At 64.2% G+C, this 15,875-nt stretch overlaps 5 protein-coding genes across 5 annotated transcripts in view; 2 read left to right on the top strand and 3 right to left on the bottom strand.

Moving 5' to 3' along the window:
* Positions 1–704: 704 nt before the first annotated feature.
* Positions 705–2,994, bottom strand: REX1BD (required for excision 1-B domain containing; the record flags this gene model as incomplete). The annotated part of the gene is made up of 5 exons (XM_080634134.1): positions 705–991; positions 1,283–1,371; positions 1,454–1,658; positions 2,404–2,486; positions 2,671–2,994. The coding sequence occupies 5 exons, from the start codon at positions 2,992–2,994 to the stop codon at positions 919–921; spliced, it is 774 nt and encodes a 257-aa protein (XP_080490260.1). The 3' UTR covers positions 705–918.
* A 44-nt stretch (positions 2,995–3,038) lies between these two features.
* UBA52 (ubiquitin A-52 residue ribosomal protein fusion product 1) lies at positions 3,039–4,314 on the bottom strand (the record flags this gene model as incomplete). The annotated part of the gene is made up of 5 exons (XM_080634037.1): positions 3,039–3,208; positions 3,286–3,388; positions 3,471–3,557; positions 3,647–3,765; positions 3,902–4,314. The coding sequence occupies 5 exons, from the start codon at positions 4,312–4,314 to the stop codon at positions 3,115–3,117; spliced, it is 816 nt and encodes a 271-aa protein (XP_080490163.1). The 3' UTR covers positions 3,039–3,114.
* On the bottom strand, positions 4,200–5,977 carry KXD1 (KxDL motif containing 1). The gene is made up of 5 exons (XM_080634038.1): positions 5,803–5,977; positions 5,476–5,583; positions 5,244–5,396; positions 4,896–4,942; positions 4,200–4,605 (listed from the first exon to the last, which is right to left on the bottom strand). The coding sequence occupies exons 2-5, from the start codon at positions 5,568–5,570 to the stop codon at positions 4,370–4,372; spliced, it is 531 nt and encodes a 176-aa protein (XP_080490164.1). The 5' UTR covers positions 5,571–5,583; positions 5,803–5,977; the 3' UTR covers positions 4,200–4,369.
* Positions 5,978–6,201: 224 nt separating this feature from the next.
* On the top strand, positions 6,202–11,433 carry FKBP8 (FKBP prolyl isomerase 8). Its single transcript, XM_080634036.1, has 9 exons — positions 6,202–6,271; positions 6,420–6,674; positions 6,803–6,972; positions 7,086–7,174; positions 7,484–7,701; positions 7,773–7,945; positions 8,048–8,125; positions 10,255–10,392; positions 10,610–11,433. Exons 2-9 carry the CDS (start codon positions 6,434–6,436, stop codon positions 10,694–10,696), a joined length of 1,194 nt encoding a protein of 397 aa, XP_080490162.1. The 5' UTR covers positions 6,202–6,271; positions 6,420–6,433; the 3' UTR covers positions 10,697–11,433.
* Positions 11,434–11,927: 494 nt separating this feature from the next.
* Positions 11,928–15,875, top strand: part of ELL (elongation factor for RNA polymerase II) — a 50,637-nt gene continuing 46,689 nt past the window's right edge. The window contains exon 1 of the mRNA XM_080633852.1: positions 11,928–12,082. Coding sequence (XP_080489978.1) covers positions 11,948–12,082 — 135 coding nt within the window. The 5' untranslated portion in view covers positions 11,928–11,947. The remainder of the gene's footprint in view (positions 12,083–15,875) is intronic.

Raw genomic sequence — 15,875 nt, 5'->3', positions numbered from 1 at the left:
TGAAAGGGGCAGGGGGGGCTTCCTGGGTGCCCCCCACCCTCGGTGCAGCTCCCCCCCAGCCCTGGGAAGTGATTTGGGCTCTTTTCTCCCCAGGGACCCACGTGCGAGCGCATGGGGGGGTCTGTCCCTGGGGAGCCACGTGGGCTGGGTTGAGGCTGCTGGGGTTTGCCCAGTGCCTGCTCCAATTTTGATTCAAACCAGCCTTATTTTGGTTCCATTTCAGTCAATTAGGAACAGATTTAAGCTTAATGCCAATAAACCTCTGAAACCCCACCAGGGTCTGCGTCAGCAGCAGCAGCGCGGGGATGGGGATGCAGCGGCAGCCAAAGGGGACCCGTGTCCGTTGTCACCCCATCCCCAGGGGCCAAGGCAAGCCAGAGGGGGTGGCACTGGGGGACAGAGAGAAGCCCGTGAGACCACACAACTCAGGCCAGCTCCATGGGGCGGGTTTATTTTGGATGACCATAGAAAGAGCACTAATGGGGCACTGGAGCTGTGCCAGGGCTGGGGATGCAGCTGATCTGAGGGGTGCTTTTGGGGGGCTGCTCCCCTGGGGCTCCAGCTGGCAGTGAAGGCAGTGCCCATCTCCATGGGGATCAAAGCAAGGCAGCCCCTTGGCACTGCACGTTGTGGTTTTCCTTGGGCAAAAAGCCCTGGTGCAGCTGGGAAGCGGAACCAGCCCCATGCTGGACCCCTCTGCTGAGGGATGCTCAGGACTCAGGGGGACCCCACTCCTCCTGGAGAGATGGGGGTGTTCTCCACCCCTTCCAGCCTGTGCTCAAGAAAAGGGGCAAGGGGAAGGTGCCCATCTTGCTGGGCGCTGCGGGTGCCCGGGTGGCTGCGCCGGGGGCCGGGAATGGCGCGCGGGGCCCCCGTTCCACCGCCCGGCCCCTCCAGCCGTTCCCACGGGGACATCCATCACTCGACTTCTTCCGAATCGTACTTGAGGTCCTGCAGAATTTCGCTGATTGCCTCAATGGTTTTAATTAGCCTACGAGAGCGGATGGAAACTATAAATAAAGCCCATATGGAGCGTATTATGTGGGCCGCCTCGCCTTCCCCGCGCTGTTTATGAAACACTCAGCCCGGGGAGGCCGAGGGGACCGCGCAGCATCGCCAAACCCTCCCCGGGGCTGCAGCCCCGAGCGCGGCTGAAGGCACCATCTGGGCCCCCCTGGGCCAGAGGGAGGGGAGATGTGGGGAGGGGGCTCCTATCCCCATGGGGAACGCTGCCATCCCAAAACGGGGGGAGAAGGAAGCCGGCAGCGGGGCCACCACCTACTTGTGCTTGAGCTCCTGCACCTCCTGCTGATGGGCATCCACGTGGGGCTGGTCCTGTGCCTGCTGCTGGGCCAGCTGGAGCTGCGCTGTCTGCAGCGGGGACACAGCGGGAGCTGAGACCCCTGCAAAGCAGCCCCAGGTATCGGTGCCCCCCCCCCGGCCCCTCACTCACCAGCTGCAGCTTCTCCTGCTCCCGATCCTGCAGCCAGGCCAGGTGCTGGGCCAGGTCGGGGCGGGCGAGCTCGTCCCGCAGGCGCCCGGCAATGCTCAGCACCTCGCGGGAGATGCTGCTGAAGGCCACCGTGATCTCGTGCACCAGCTGCCGGTAACGCGGGAAGTCATAGTGCGGGGCGCTGCTCAGGTATGCGCGGTGGCCCCTGTGCATGCGGAGGAGCCACCGTCACCGCACCGCAACAGGATGGCAACACCCCACGGTCCACATCCCGGCGCTGAGCTCCCTTTGCCACAGGCAGCACCAGGAGGGTTTTCATGTCATAGAATCACAGAATGGTTTGGGGTGAAGGGAGCTTAAAGCTCCTCCAGTTCCAACCCCTGCCACAGGCAGGGACCCCTTCCACTGGAGCAGCTTGCTCCAGGCCCCTGTGTCCAACCTGGCCTTGAGCACTGCCAGGGATGGGGCAGCCACAGCTTCTCTGGGCACCCTGGGCCAGCGCCTCAGCACCCTCACAGGGAAGAGCTTCTGCCTAAGAGCTCATCTCAGTCTCCCCTCTGGCAGGTTAAAGCCATTGCCCTTGGCCTGTCCCTACAGGCCCTTGTCCAAAGCCTCTCTCCAGGTTTCCTGTAGCCCCTTTCAGCACTGGAGCTGCTCTAAGGTCTCTCCTGCCCAGCTCTGGCAGCTTTGGTCCCTCTGACCAGACCCCTCACCCGGGACAGACCCGGCAGCCCCTTTCTCTGTGTGTGTGTGTGATAGGATGCTGTCCCCTTCCCATCCCAGCCCGTGTCCCGTCAGCCCCCCGTGTCCCGATGCTGCGATGGGAGACAGGTGCCCAACACGGGCATCCCCCCGCAGCCGGAGCTCAGCAGCTCCGCCCCGCCGGCCTCTGAACGAAGCCGGAAGGGGGGGCTCCGGTTCGGTGCTGGGGCTCCCGCCGCGGTACTCACTGCTCCAGCAGCCGGTACGCCTCGGCCCGCTCGCCCTGCAGCGCCCGCAGCCGCCGCAGCAGCGCCTGCACGGGCTCGCCCGTCTGCGGAGAGATGGGGATGGTGGCGGCGGGGGACGACGGAGCCACCGGTACGTGCCCGCGGCCTCACCGGGCGGCTCCGGCAACGGGGCTCCGGGCAGGGCCGGTGCTGACCCAGCGTGTCCCGTCCCCCCCCAGCGCCGGCCTTAGGGGAGCCCGGCGGCAGCGCTTGAGCTCAGTCCGGTACCGGCACCGGGAGCTCCTCTCGGCCACGTGTGCACGGACCGAACCGGCGCCGGGAGCCCGCTACACCCCCCTGCCCATGCACCGGACACCCCATCCCCCCGGCCACATTGGCACGGTCCGGCCCCGGGATCCCCTCCAGCCCCCCCCGCCCGCGGACCGGCCCCGGGACCCCCCGCGCCCACCCGGACGCGCCTTGCGGGCCCCGCTCACCATGGCCCGGCCGCGGTCGCACGGCGCAGGCCCGGCGGAGGGCGGAGCGCGCCTCCACCGCCCCCTGCAGGCCCCGCCCGGTATCGCGCCTGTCCCCAGCTCCCCCTCCGCGCATCCCCCGCCCCCCCGTTTCTTTATTTTCAGTAAAAACCACGCAGATTTGAGCAAAAACCCGGCGGGGCCGTGCCGGGGCTGAGCTCTTTATTGGCAGGGCGCGGGCAGAGCGGCGCCCGCTCTACTTGACCTTCTTCTTGGGGCGCAGGTTGTTGGTGTGGCCGCACTTCTTCTTGCGGCAGTTGACGGCACGGGGGTGCAAGCGGGCGTAGCACCTATGGAGAGGGGGGAACGGGTCAGCAGGGCCCCCGCGGCGGCGCTGGGGGCCGCGGGGGGGGGCACGGGGCCGTACTTGCGACAGATCATCTTGTCACAGTTGTACTTCTGGGCGAGCTGGCGCAGGGAGGGCTCGATGATGCCCCCCCGCAGGCGCAGCACGAGGTGGAGGGTGGACTCTGGAAGGGAACAGAAGGGTCACGGAGGAGCCAAACGTTCCCCTCAACCCCTTCCCCGAAGCCAAGGGCATTCCGGGGGCACCTTTCTGGATGTTGTAGTCGGCGAGGGTCCGGCCGTCCTCCAGCTGCTTGCCCGCGAAGATGAGGCGCTGCTGGTCCGGGGGGATCCCTGCGGGGCAGACGCGGTGCCGGTGAGGGCGGTGCGGGGAGGAGGGGACGGGGAACACACGGGGGCTGCCCCCGCCGCTCCCCCGGTACCTTCCTTGTCCTGGATCTTGGCTTTGACGTTCTCGATGGTGTCGTTGGGCTCCACCTCCAGGGTGATGGTTTTACCCGTCAGCGTCTTCACGAAGATCTGCATCGTGGCACCAGAGCTCCTGCGGGGAGCGCCCGCGGCGTCACCACCGGTGCCCCCCCCCCGGAACTCTCCCTCACCCCCCCCAGGGCCCCGCCGCCAACCGGACCCCCCCCTCCCCGGCCCTGGGCCCCCTCCCGGTTCCCGCCCGCGCGCACCCGCGGCCTCGCTGCTGCGAAAAGGGGCGACCGGAACCGGAATGCGCGCGGGGCCGCGTCACCGCCCCGCCCCGTGCGCGGCGGGCGCCAACCGCCCCCTGCCGGCCGCTGCGTGCCACAGCACCGGGACCCGCCCCGCGCCTCCCGCCCCACCGCGGCCCCTCCCGGTGCGGGGCAGCCCACGTGTACCGGGCACCGGGGGCGAGGGGCACACGGGAGGATCGCCCCCCCCCCCCCCCCCCCGGAGCCCACCCACGCCCTAAGCGGGCTCCGGAGCGCACAGACCAGACGAGAGGCGTTTGAAAGCCGCGTTTTACTGCTCTGCGCCCGGGAGGCGCGGGGTTCACACCGGGGCGGAGGGTTCGCGGCGGGATGACCCCGTCCGGCACCCGCCTTCGCGTCCCTCTTCCCATCAAAGAGGGACCCCGCTACAAACACAGCACGGAAAGTTCCGCAGGGACCCGCTGCCTAGTCCAGGCCATCGGCTGTGTCCTCGTCTGTGAGACTCTGTCCGTTCACGGCCCGTAAATCGTACTGGCCTTGGGATAAATCCTCAAAATCCTGGCTCGTGGTGGGGGAGATGACGTCGGGGCTGGTGTCGCAGGACTCCGTGCTCTGCTCCGAGGTAGCGATGGTGGTTGTGGTGCTCTTCGGGATGGGGTCAAAGTCATCGTCGTCCTCCAGGATGGGAGACTCGTGGATGTCTGCAAGGGAAGGTGCAGGCGTTGGTCCTGCTGCCCTGTCGGGACAACCGGCTTAGTTCGAAGGTGTTGTCTGCCCATGTAATCAATACATAACGTGATGCCACATCAGTTAGTGGCCATTTGGGACATCTCCCAAACGCCTTTGATACAATCAAGATGACTTTTAGCACAAGTGGATATCTCAGCGGCTTCTCCCGACTCCCACAAACCACCCGATGCGTCCTTAAGGAATGGGATTCTGGCACGGAAGGAAAACCAAAGGGAAACCCGCGCTGGGAGGATTCACTCACTGCTGAAGGCCTCCGGGTACTGCTTCGCCAGCTTCCCCTTCAGCGTCCTGGGGAGAGGAGGGTGAGGTGAGGCCGCTCATGGATATCACAACCGAGCCCTGGAGGTTCCTGGGGCTCCCTCCCCACCACCCCATCCCAGCACATGGGGTGCTTCAAGTCCCAGCTCCCTCCCAAGGGAGCACAGACCATCCCGGCTGGAGCGGGGCTGAGGGATCCCAAAGCTCCAGCAGCTCCTCTCCATGTCGCCTGGCCGCACGTTTGCCCCTCGCTGTTTTTACCTCCAAGACCATTCCATGTTCTCCCTTCCACCCCTCGCAGCCCACCCAGACCCGCAGCACCGCTGCCCACCGGATCCTCCGGAAGATGCCGTCCAGATCCTTCTTCATTTCCACCAGTGTCTTGGTGTGGTGGAGGAAGCGCTCGCTCATCTGCTGCATGCGGACGCTGGAGAGGTTGTTGAAGTTGAGCAGCATCTCGTTGGTCTTCTCAAACCGATCCAGCCTGCGCGGGGGAAGCGGACGGAGCTCGGCACGGACCCCGGGAGGCTCCCGGTGCCGGTGCCGCTTCCCCCGGGACTCACATGTTCTTCTGGGCCAGGATGATGGCGTTGACGTCCTCGGCGTTGACCATTCCCAGCACCCGCCCGCAGAACACCTGCGAGGCCGTGGGCTCCATCGCTCCTGCGGGACTGCAGGGGGCGGCTCAGCACCAGGAACGGAGACCCCGGCCCCGGTAACCGGGCCCCCTGCACCCTGCCATGCCGCCGGTACCGGACCTACCCCCCTTCACTACCCCCGTGCCCGGGCCGGCCCCACACGCACCCGCCGCCGGTACCGGGGTCCCCTGTCTGCCCCCCCTCCCTGGCCCCGGGGTCCCTGGGGCCCGGCGCACTCCGGTGCCCGCGCACCTGGGGGAACCGGTCCCGCTGTTTCACATGACGGGAACGGCGGCGGCACCGGCGGCCGCACCTCGCTTCCGGGTACCGGGTCACGTCGAGCGCGACCCCGCGGCGACAGCGTGCCCCTGCGTCACGGCGCCGAGCCGGAAGTAGTGGCTGTTGGCGGAGGGAGAGGGCCGGGACCTCCCCCCCGCCCCATCCCCGGGACATCGTGGGGTCAAACCCCACCCCCCCCGGTGCCAGGACCCCCCTCCCCGGTCCTGCGGGCGCACGCGGCACCACCCCGCAGCGGCCCCTTTAAGGCGGCTCCAAGCCCCGCCCAGCGCCTGACTGACGAACGTTCTCACCAGCCAATGGCGTCAGCGCGGTGGGCGGGGCGGGACCAATCGGAGCAGCGGGGCGGGGCCGGCGGGTTCGCGGGGCCGGGTGGGCGCGCGGCGGCGGCGCCCGTTGCCAGGGGGAGTCCCGGCGCGTGACGGTGACGTGGGGTCCCCGCGGGTGGCGGGAAGGCGCGTGGCGGCGGGGACCCCCCCTTTCCCGCGGTTACCGGACTCTTTCCCCCCCCCCGGTGCTGCCCGGTCCCGGTAAGCGCAGGCCCGAGCCGCGTCCTGTTGTCCCCGCTCCAGGTTGCTCCGCGGCGATGGCTTCAAGCGGGGAGGAACCGAGGAGCGATTCCCCGGGCCGGGCGGGCAACGGCAACGGCCCCGAACCGGTGCTGGACACGGCGGAGGATTTCGAGGTGCTGGAAGAGGAGGAGGAGGAGGAGGACCTGAGCGAGATGCCGCCGCTGGAGGACGTGTCCCGGCCACCGGCCCCGCCGCCGGAGGAGCGGGGCGGGAGGGAAGCAGCCGAGGATCCCCAGGAGTGGCTGGATGTGCTGGGTGAGAGCCCGGGGCCAGCGGGGCCTCAGCGGGCGCCGCCAACACCGGCCCGGGGCTGAGCAGGGCTGTGGGAGCCGGGCTCCCCTCTCCCCGCTGCGGGTAACGCGGGTCCGGTTCTCCCTGCGCAGGGACCGGGCTGCTCAAGAAGAAGACGCTGGTGCCGGGCCGGAGGGGGGACACGAGGCCCCGCAAGGGCCAGGACGTGACCGTGCGCCTGAAGGCCGCGCTGGAGGACGGCAGCGTGGTGGAGGAGAACCCTGCCCTCACCTTCACACTGGGGGACTGCGACGTCGTGCAGGTCAGGGCTCCATCTGTGTGTGCGGGGCAGGATCGGGGCATCCTCATTTATGGATTGGAAGCGGCCCCTCTGCCTTTGCTTTCATTCCCTCCCCGTGATGTTGTTCCCTTCAGGCTCTGGACCTGTGCGTGCAGCTCCTGGAAATGGGAGAGACGGCTTTGATCGTGTCAGATGCAAAGTACTGCTATGGAGCTCAGGGCAGGTGAGCGGGGAGGGCACGGGGTGGAGCAGGATGGCCCCAAGCAGGGCTCTGAAAGCTGGCCCCTGCTCTCCCAGTGCCAATCCAGCCACCATGGCACAGGTTCTATGGGCAGGGAGACCCAGCTCGTGTGCCACACACAGGGGACAGCAGCATGTTCTGCTTGGCGGGAGCAATTTGCATCGTGCCCCATCCCAGGGAGCTTTCATGGCTCTGATTCCTGGTCTATGGTGTTAAATCTCCATGGCACAGCGCCCGTGGCATGGGTAGAGGTGGCAGCGGTGCCATGGGTTTGTGTCCTCTTCTGCACAGGAGCCCTGACATCCCACCCAACGCAGCCCTCACCCTGGAGGTGGAGCTGCTGGAGGCTCGGGATGCCCCAGACCTGGAGCTGCTCAGCGGGAAGGAGAAGGTGGAGCTGGCCAACCGCAAGCGGGAGCGCGGCAACTTCTTCTACCAGCAGGCAGACTACGTGCTGGCCATCAACTCCTACGACATCGCCCTCAAGATCATCAGCTCCAGCTCGAAAGGTACCTGCCTCCTCCAGCAAAGGGTGCCCTGGCTCCCTTCCTGCTGTAACCTGCCCCTGGGGTCTTTGCAGTGGACTTCAGCCCAGGCGAGGAGGCTGAGCTGCTGGACGTGAAGGTGAAATGTCTCAACAACCTGGCGGCTTCTCAGCTGAAACTGGACCATTACGAGGCAGCTCTCAAGTCCTGTAACCTCGTCCTGGAGCACCAGCCAGGGAACATCAAGGCTCTGTTCCGCAAGGGCAAGGTGAGGCTGGGTGCGTGGCCGTCCTTTCTCCATGGCGTGGTGGAGAGCAGGACCAAGGAACAGACGTCACCCATCCTGCTCAAGCCGTATCCTGCTTTCCAGGTCCTGGCTCAGCAGGGTGAGTTCAGAGAGGCCATTTCCATCTTGAAGGCAGCGTTGAAGCTGGAACCTTCAAACAAGGTAGGCTGCTGTGGCATGCTGCTGGTGATTCTGCTGAGCTGCATGTCTGCGTTGCTCTCTTCTTGTCCATGGCCCTGCAAACCTCGGTGTCCCCACGGAAAGCTGCAGTCTCCGTAGCTGTTCCCAGCTCCTTTCAAGAAGTGAGGTTGGAAATAGCCCCCAGCCATGGGGTGATGCACCACATGGTGCAAGGCCTGAGCTTGGCTGGGCCGGTGGCTCCCTTATCTCCGTATTGCGAGCTCCCTCTTTGCTCTTTGATCCCTGCTGGCAGGACTCGCTGCCAGCCCGTCCCTGCTCCAGCGATCCATGGTCCTGCCTGCTCCCGCTTTGCCGGGCGGTTCCATTGGCTCGTGCTGTGGCTGCGGGAGGTGGAGCAGAGCCGGGTCCCCGCAGACTGGCTCAGCAGCCCCGGGGTGATTCACTGGGCGGTGGGAGCAGCCTGGACCTCTCGCCAGCGCCAGGCCAGGGTCAGGAATTTCCTGTGGGTTAATGATCAGCTGCAGGACAGGATCCTTGGCACAAAGGAAAAGCCAGCACCAGGAAACGGCCCCAGCAGGAGCGGGCCTGGGTGCGCTGGGGGCTGGTTCTACAGGTGGGCTCCGACCCCAACCGGGCCTGGTGGTTTATCCACTTCTTTGGAACCGGAACGTCATGGTTTGTGTTGGGATGGGATGCTATGAAAGCGGGTCTTGGTGGCCCCACAGCACCCACAGAGCTCATGGTCTGACAGCACCATGGGGAAGGGCAGGCAGGATCACGAACCCTCTGCATCCCAGCAGGGTTCGGATGAGCAGGGTGCCGAGGGAGCCGGCAGCACTGGGAGCAGCATTCCCAGTGCATCCCTGCACGTCGCTGCCAGGGCAGCTGCTCCGCAGCCCATCCCAGCAAAGTGCTTTAATTGGAGAGGGGTGGAAAAATCCGGATGCCCGGTAGTGACGTGGCTGGAACCACAGGCGCAGCAGACGAGGGGCCTCTCTGCCGCCGGTCAGCGTTAAACACGCACCGGTGAGTCACGGCCACGGCTACCGGGGTGAAAACACCCCAAAACCACCCGGCTCCGCCTGGTTCTCCGGGGCCATCGGCACCTCCCGGCTGTTGTGAACCATCACAACTTAGAATCACAGCATCAACCAGGGAGGAAATGACCTTCAAGCTCATCCAGTCCAACTGTGCCCACCACTAACCCATGGCACTGAGGCCTCATCTCCACGGTGTGTGAACACTTGCAGGGACGGTGCCTGCAGCCCTGCCCTGGGCAGCCTGTGCCAATGCCTGAGCACCCCATGGGGCAGGAATTGTTCCTCAGCTCCATCTAAACCTGCCCTGGTGCAGCTTGAGGCCGGTTCCTCTTGTCCCATCCCTTGTTCCTTGGGAGCAGAGCCCAGCCCCTCCTGGCTCCATCCTCCTCTCAGGCAGTTGGAGGGAGCCATCAGGTCCCCCCTGAGCCTTCTCTTCTCCCTTCTCTTGACCTCTTGGAGCAGGGAGATGCCGACGTTTGTGTCTCTGGGTGAGCCAGCGTGGGCTGGAGGAGGTGTCCCCAGCAGAGGGCACAGCACAGCCGCGGTGCTGGGCACGGTGGTGCTCACCGCCGCCGTGGGCTCAGGGCACTGCTGGTGGTGCCGCGCTTGGCTCAGCAGCACCTCCTGCTCTGTGCCGGACACAGGGGTTGCTCCTGCAGGCACGGCCGTCGCCACCGCTCGGTGTGCTCCGGGCACTGGTGTGCTCCGAGTCTTGCTGCAATCCTGCTTCCCGCTTTCCTCAAGCCCACTTTCCCAGCCTGCTTCCAGACAGAGAAGTGGGAGCACTGGGGCACGTGTGTGCCCGTGAGGCAGATGCTTCCCTGTCTCGATTACAGGGTAAAATCCTTTTCCCGATGTCTGGCATCAACCGTGGGCTTTGCTCCCTGCTGCTGGGCAGGGAATGGCTCGAGTGGCCCAAAGGACACAGGGGTGCTCAGCCCCACAGGGTGCCCAGCGCATCAGTGCAGGGCAGTGGGGCAGGATCAGGCCATCAGCCCCCCCTCGCTGGCTGCTTCTGAGCTGTTCCACAAAGCTGCCCGTGGGGTGATGGGGCCCGCTGGTGGTGGCCCTGTGGTCCCCATCCCCACAGCTCCCCGCTCTCCTCCCCAGACCATCCACGCCGAGCTCTCGAAGCTGGTGAAGAAGCAGGCGGACCAGAGGAACGTGGAGACCGAGCTGTACAGGAAGATGCTCGGGAATCCCAGCGCCGCCGGAGCCCCCGGGAAGTGCAAAGACAAACTGCGCTGGGTAAGGGCTGTGGCTGCACCTCCGGGGGTGGCACAGGGGACGCGTTGGTGTCCCCAAGGTCCCTGGGGGTCACTGCGGTGCTGATGCTGATGTGGGGGCCTGCGCTCCGGGAAAGTCGGATCCCAGTGATTCCAGCAGAGGGATCCCACTTGCTCCCAGCGGCTGTGCAGGGTGGAAGCGCTGCCATCCCCTCACAGTGCCCGTGTCTCCTCCTCAGTCCATCCCCTGGAAGTGGCTCTTTGGTGCAACAGCCATCGCGCTCGGCGGCGTGGCCTTGTCTGTGGTCATTGCAGCGAGGAACTAAGGATGGCAACGGGGTGGCCCCACGGCACAGGACCTGCACCGGGATCTGCCTCTCCCCTGCTGGGGCCTCGCCGACCCCTTCCCATGGACTCGCAGGAATACGATGCTCTCTCTGCCGGAGGCGCCGAATCCCCCCTCCCAACGTCCCCCCGTATCCCTCCCGGTGGCACAGCTGTGGGGATGGAGCTGCAGGCAGGGCATAGACCCCCTGAGCCCCTGCCTGGCAATGGGGGGCTCAGCCCGCAGCCCCGAGTGCACTGGAGGGAGTAGGAGCTCCTGTGCACCGGTACAGCCATGGCTGTCCCCAGACAAATGAGCCCCCATGGGTGCCATGATCCTGCTGGCATGGCGAGACGGGCAGGAGGAGGCACATAGAAGGAAAGCACATGGGTATGAAGGGACGCGGTGGTCTCTGCAGGAAGGGAAGCGGTGCGGATGTGCTATGGGGCCCGTGCAGTGACATTCCCCATGTCCTGGGGGGCTGCCGGCGGCTCAGCCCTGCACCGGCACCCGCTGCCCTGCTCAGCACTTCCCCAGAGCGTGCAATGTCCAAAGGAAGCCAAAGAACCCTGCGGCGGGCGGGATGCAGGGGGAGCGCCGGATGCTCGCTGGGGCTGGCTCGTGTGGGTCCAAGCTCTTTGGGGTCCCTCTTTTCCCTGCGGCTCTCTCCAGCCCCGGGGCCCAGCTCTGCTCCCGGGGGTTGTAGCACTTTCCTCCCACCCCAGGCCGACTGTGAGCTTCCCAAATAAAGGACATTTCCTTCACACCTGCGCCTCGTCCTTGCCGAGGGACGGGGCTGCTCCTCTTGGCTGCCCCCCTCTCGCCGTACACATGCGTGTGGCTGCAGCGGGCGCTGCGGCAGGGGCTGCTCGGTGCCTGCGGGGGTGCTTGGCTCTGGAGGGACCCGCTGAGCACCGGGAGGGGGAAACCCGGGGCCTATGGGCCCTGCCTGGGCCCGGCTCCCGCAGGCTGTGACCGGGGCTGGACTGGGGGTACCCCAGACCACGCTTCCCGCCGTGCACCGCTCTCTAATTTGCATATCCCCGCCCCCTCTTCCCATCTCCCAATCCGATGCAATGCCCGGCGTAGCTCGGCCAATAGGAGTGCCCGCTGCCCACCTCCTCGCCCCAGCAACAGGCTCCCCCGGTGGGCGTGGCGTGAGGGCCGGCGGCTCATGAATGATGCATGAGCGGGGCGTGGCCTCGGCGGGAGGCCCCGGCGGCCCAGGCGCAGAGGGGGAGACGGTCCCAAGATGGCGGCGCTGCAGGCGGAGCGCGGGTACGGGCTGTCCTGCGGCCGCCTCGGCCGCGGCACCCGCGTCTCCGTCTTCCACGTCAAGCTCACGGAGAGCGCCCTGCGCGCCTTCGAGAGCTACCAGGCCTGTAAGGTACGGGAGGGGGGGGCGGGGGGTACGGCCCGGCGGCGGGCGAGCGGCCGCCACGAGGCCCCGGCCGGAGCCTCACAGCGGGCGGCACCGGCGGGGTTGGCACCGGCGTCGTTGGGGAGCGGGGTGAGGCGAGGCGGGGGGGGCCCGGGGCTGTCGCTGTGTGTGGGGTGTGGGAAGGGGGGCGGACCCCGGTGGGGGGGAATCGGGGAAATGGGGGGGGGGCGCTCGGTGTGAGGCCCTCCCTGGTGAGGGACGGGGGGGACGTGAGGAGCTCCCGGCCCCCACTCTGTGAGGAACCGGGGGGGGGCTGGGGACAATCCCATTGAGGGTGCCCCGGGTGTCCCCCCACCGCCGTTGGTGTCTGAGGGGCCTCTGTGCCCCCCAGTAGGTGACCGAGCAGGCGTCATGATCCTCCGGTAAGTGCCTGAGAGGACCGGGAGGTGTCGGTGGCCCCCCCGCGGTAACCGATGGAGGGACCACACTGTGCCCCCCCCCCCGGTGGGTGATTGAGGGACCCGGGAGCCGAGGCCTCGGTGCCACACCCCCCGGTGGGGGCCGGGGCCGGGGGTGGGCGCTCGGTGTCCCCCCCGGTGGTGGCTGGCAGCCGCCGCCAGTTCCCGGTAAGTGGATTGAGGTGGGGGGGGGTCACGTCGGGGGGGGCGGGTGCGTGTCCTCGGTGACCGTGACGTGGGTTCCCAGGGCCGGGGGGGCCGATCTGACCCCGGGGACGTGTCCCTCGGTGCTGGCATCCCGCACTGGGGGGGTCCATCTCCCTGCAGCACCCGGTTGTGCCCCCCCCATCGGCCGGTGCCCTCCGTGGGGCTGCATTTGAGAGCCCCAGGTTCTCTTTTCCTCACCATGGGCCCAAGTGCTTCTTAGCCGTGTAAATAGGGAATAATGGCAGCACTGGGCCTCTGGTGTTGGATGGGGGGGGTAAACCCCCCCTTTCTGTGGCCGTTCTCTATGGATTCCTCTTTCCTTCTGCGAGGAAGCGCCTCTGGCCCTCACCTTGCCGGGAAGCTGGAACCTGAACCCGTTTGCCATTAGGAGCGTCCTGCCTGCAGCTTCTGTAGGATAACCCATATGTTGTCACAACACTATTTTTAATGTCGGGTGGTGGTTACATCACATCCCCGAATTGGGCAATCTCAGTGTGAGGACGAAGGGAATTACTGGACCTGGGTTTATCCCTATGGATTTTAATGAGTGTTTATCAGCATTAGGAGAAAGCAGCAGCAAGAGGTGTCTTGGAGAGATGGGGTTATTGGCTTTTTCCTCTCTGAAAAAGGAAAAACCCAGCATCATAAGTGTTTTCCTATACTTTCGGAAGCATTTTCCTCGGAGGGAGGGAGAGTAGGAAGACTGCAGGCAGCTGCGTTCCATATTTTGGGAAGTTATTCCCGGTCTGTGTCACACTTGAATAGTGGTGTTTATTTGCTAAATGAAGTCTGGTGTGGGGATTGTTTGGTGGCCACCGGCCACTAATGAACTTTGCTTCCTTCACCGCCACCCAAAAGAGAAGTAGTCAAAGGCTCCTGGTGATTAACTGGGCAGGAAGGGATAAGGGCAGAGGAGCTCACTTGTTTGTACAGTGAATAACGCAACAATTAGTGGGCTATTAAACACATATGCTCATTCTGCATTTGTTCTATAAACAGTTTCTGCAGCGTGCTGAAGGTCTCTGCTCGCTCTGAAGCGCGCGATGCCAAGGAGTGACTTTCCAGCTCACCTTGGGAGCGGGTGTTTGTCCAGGCTCTGGGGTAATTCTGGGCTGCAGTAGGTAAATGGAAAAAATTTGCTAAGGCTTCTTGTGCTCGCTTTGGTTTTCAGTGTGGTAGAACTGACGGCAGGGTTGTGTAATGTGTATAATGGCCTGGAATCCAATACTGCTGTTTGTGTTACCTGCAGCCCAACATGTGCAGTCTGACCTGTTTTGGGCACCAGGGCAGCACGTCGGGGCGATTTCTGCGACAAGGCTCTGTCTCTTTGCCAGCACAGGAGGGTAATGTCTTTGGTTGCTTGAGTTTGTTCTTGGGCTCAGAATCATGTCTGGGGATTACACAATCCAAAAGTGATCACCCAGCCGGGCGAGCTGCCACTTGGTTTGAGTGTCCCTGGTTGCCAGGGCAGTCGTGTTCCTGGTGTGGAGCTGGGCCATGTGTGCAGCAGGACTATGGACAGCCAGATCTTTGCTGTCTTGAGTCCTTCCTGCTTAGTTCTCTGGCTAAATTGTCCATGGCCTGGTGGGGAAAACAGTCATGGGTCTATATACTGATGCCCAGCTCTGTGTTTCAGCAAGCTGCTTCCCTGTAGCATACAGAGGTCATGGTGCTGCCACTGAAGAGGTTCAGGTCACAGGGCTGCTGGCTCCTTGAGAGGATTTCTTTCTCCAGTAGCTCACTGGCTCCATGGAGGACACCTTAAGATGTCGCCTGCCTGCTCCTTGCGAAACTTGCTACCCCTGAAACTGCTTCCATGCAGTTGTGAAACCCAGTGCTGAGCCCCGCAGCTGAGGGCTGAGCAGGGGAGAGCGCGTCCCAGGTCAGTCTGTCCCCTGGTGCACTGCAGCCAGGCCAGCCAGTGTTTTAGCCCACAGCAGCTCCTTCCTCTCCGAGGAACGTAATTTGATGTTAGCTTGGAGTTTTCTGCGTTCCCTTTGGGGGTGTGTACAGGCCTTCCCACCCCCCCAGAAAAAGCAGGGCATGGCTTTGCCCCGGGGGCAAGAGGCTTCCGGCTTTCCTGCCGTCCATGTTGAGGTACAAAGGATCTCATGCCCCTGCCTTGTTTTCCTCTTTCATTCTTTATCTGGACCCTGTCCTTCATGCTTGCTGACAAGATGGTGTGTCCGTCCTCATCTAAATCCCATGGATGCTGCCATCTGTGGCATTCATCCATTGCTTTTCACACTCTGGGCAAGCAGGGACCTTACCCCAGCATTTGGGTGCATGGCAGCCCCAGGTGTCCCTTGGCAGTAGGTACATCTGCTCACTCTGTAGGTGCTGATGGCGTGTGAGCAGCATTAGGGCTGTTCCTGGAGCCCTTACCTGGGAATTTCCCAACTTCCACAGGTGTATTTGGGCTCTCTGTGGTGTGAGGAGCAATGCAGTGACAGCGTGGGGAGTGTCGTGTGAGAACAGTGTGCTTGCAGTTGTACACCTCTCTTTGGTCCCTGGAGCTTATGTGTTGACCTAAGCAGAACTGATGGAGGCCAGGCTCAGCCCAGCAGCCCTAGTCCTGGCTTCATGGCAGCCCCATGATTTTAAGAGGATGTGAAGGGGGTTGTAGCATCCCTGTTTTGGTCGGTGCATGATGAATGGTGCCTCCTGCGCCCGTTGTACCTCTCTGCCCCTGCTCCCCAGAGCGTTTTGAACGGAAGCCACTGGTTGATTCACTGGTGAACTTTGGTAGATGCACAAATATTTATTGGAGGCTAAGCTGAGATAACCAAAGCACATTGCCCCTGTGCTCTGCTACCTCACTGCATTTTGGAACTGTGCTGTGATAGATGTGGCTTCGCAAGTCATCTTCCCCATGCTTTCTGTACTCAAACCAACCGTGTCGGAAGGGATTTCTCGAGGGCTGGGGTTAAAGTGGCCCCTGGTAGTCACAATTACTGAAAGAACTTTTTCAGACTTGGCTTTTAAAGCACGTTGCCTTCATCTCGCTGTGTTTAAAGCACAAAACACAAAATGAAGGCTCCTGCTGTCATTGCAGGGTCTTTAGGGTAATGTGCGTTCATGCTGACTTGGGAATTGAAAGCTGCTTGCAGGTGTCGGGAGGAGAAGAACAATCC

This window comes from Psittacula echo (genome assembly GCF_963264785.1).
Source record: "Psittacula echo genome assembly, chromosome: 24".
Classification (NCBI taxonomy): Eukaryota; Metazoa; Chordata; class Aves; order Psittaciformes; family Psittacidae; genus Psittacula; species Psittacula echo.
Note: the sequence above shows the minus strand (reverse complement) of the source record. Positions and strands in the feature narration are given on the sequence as shown.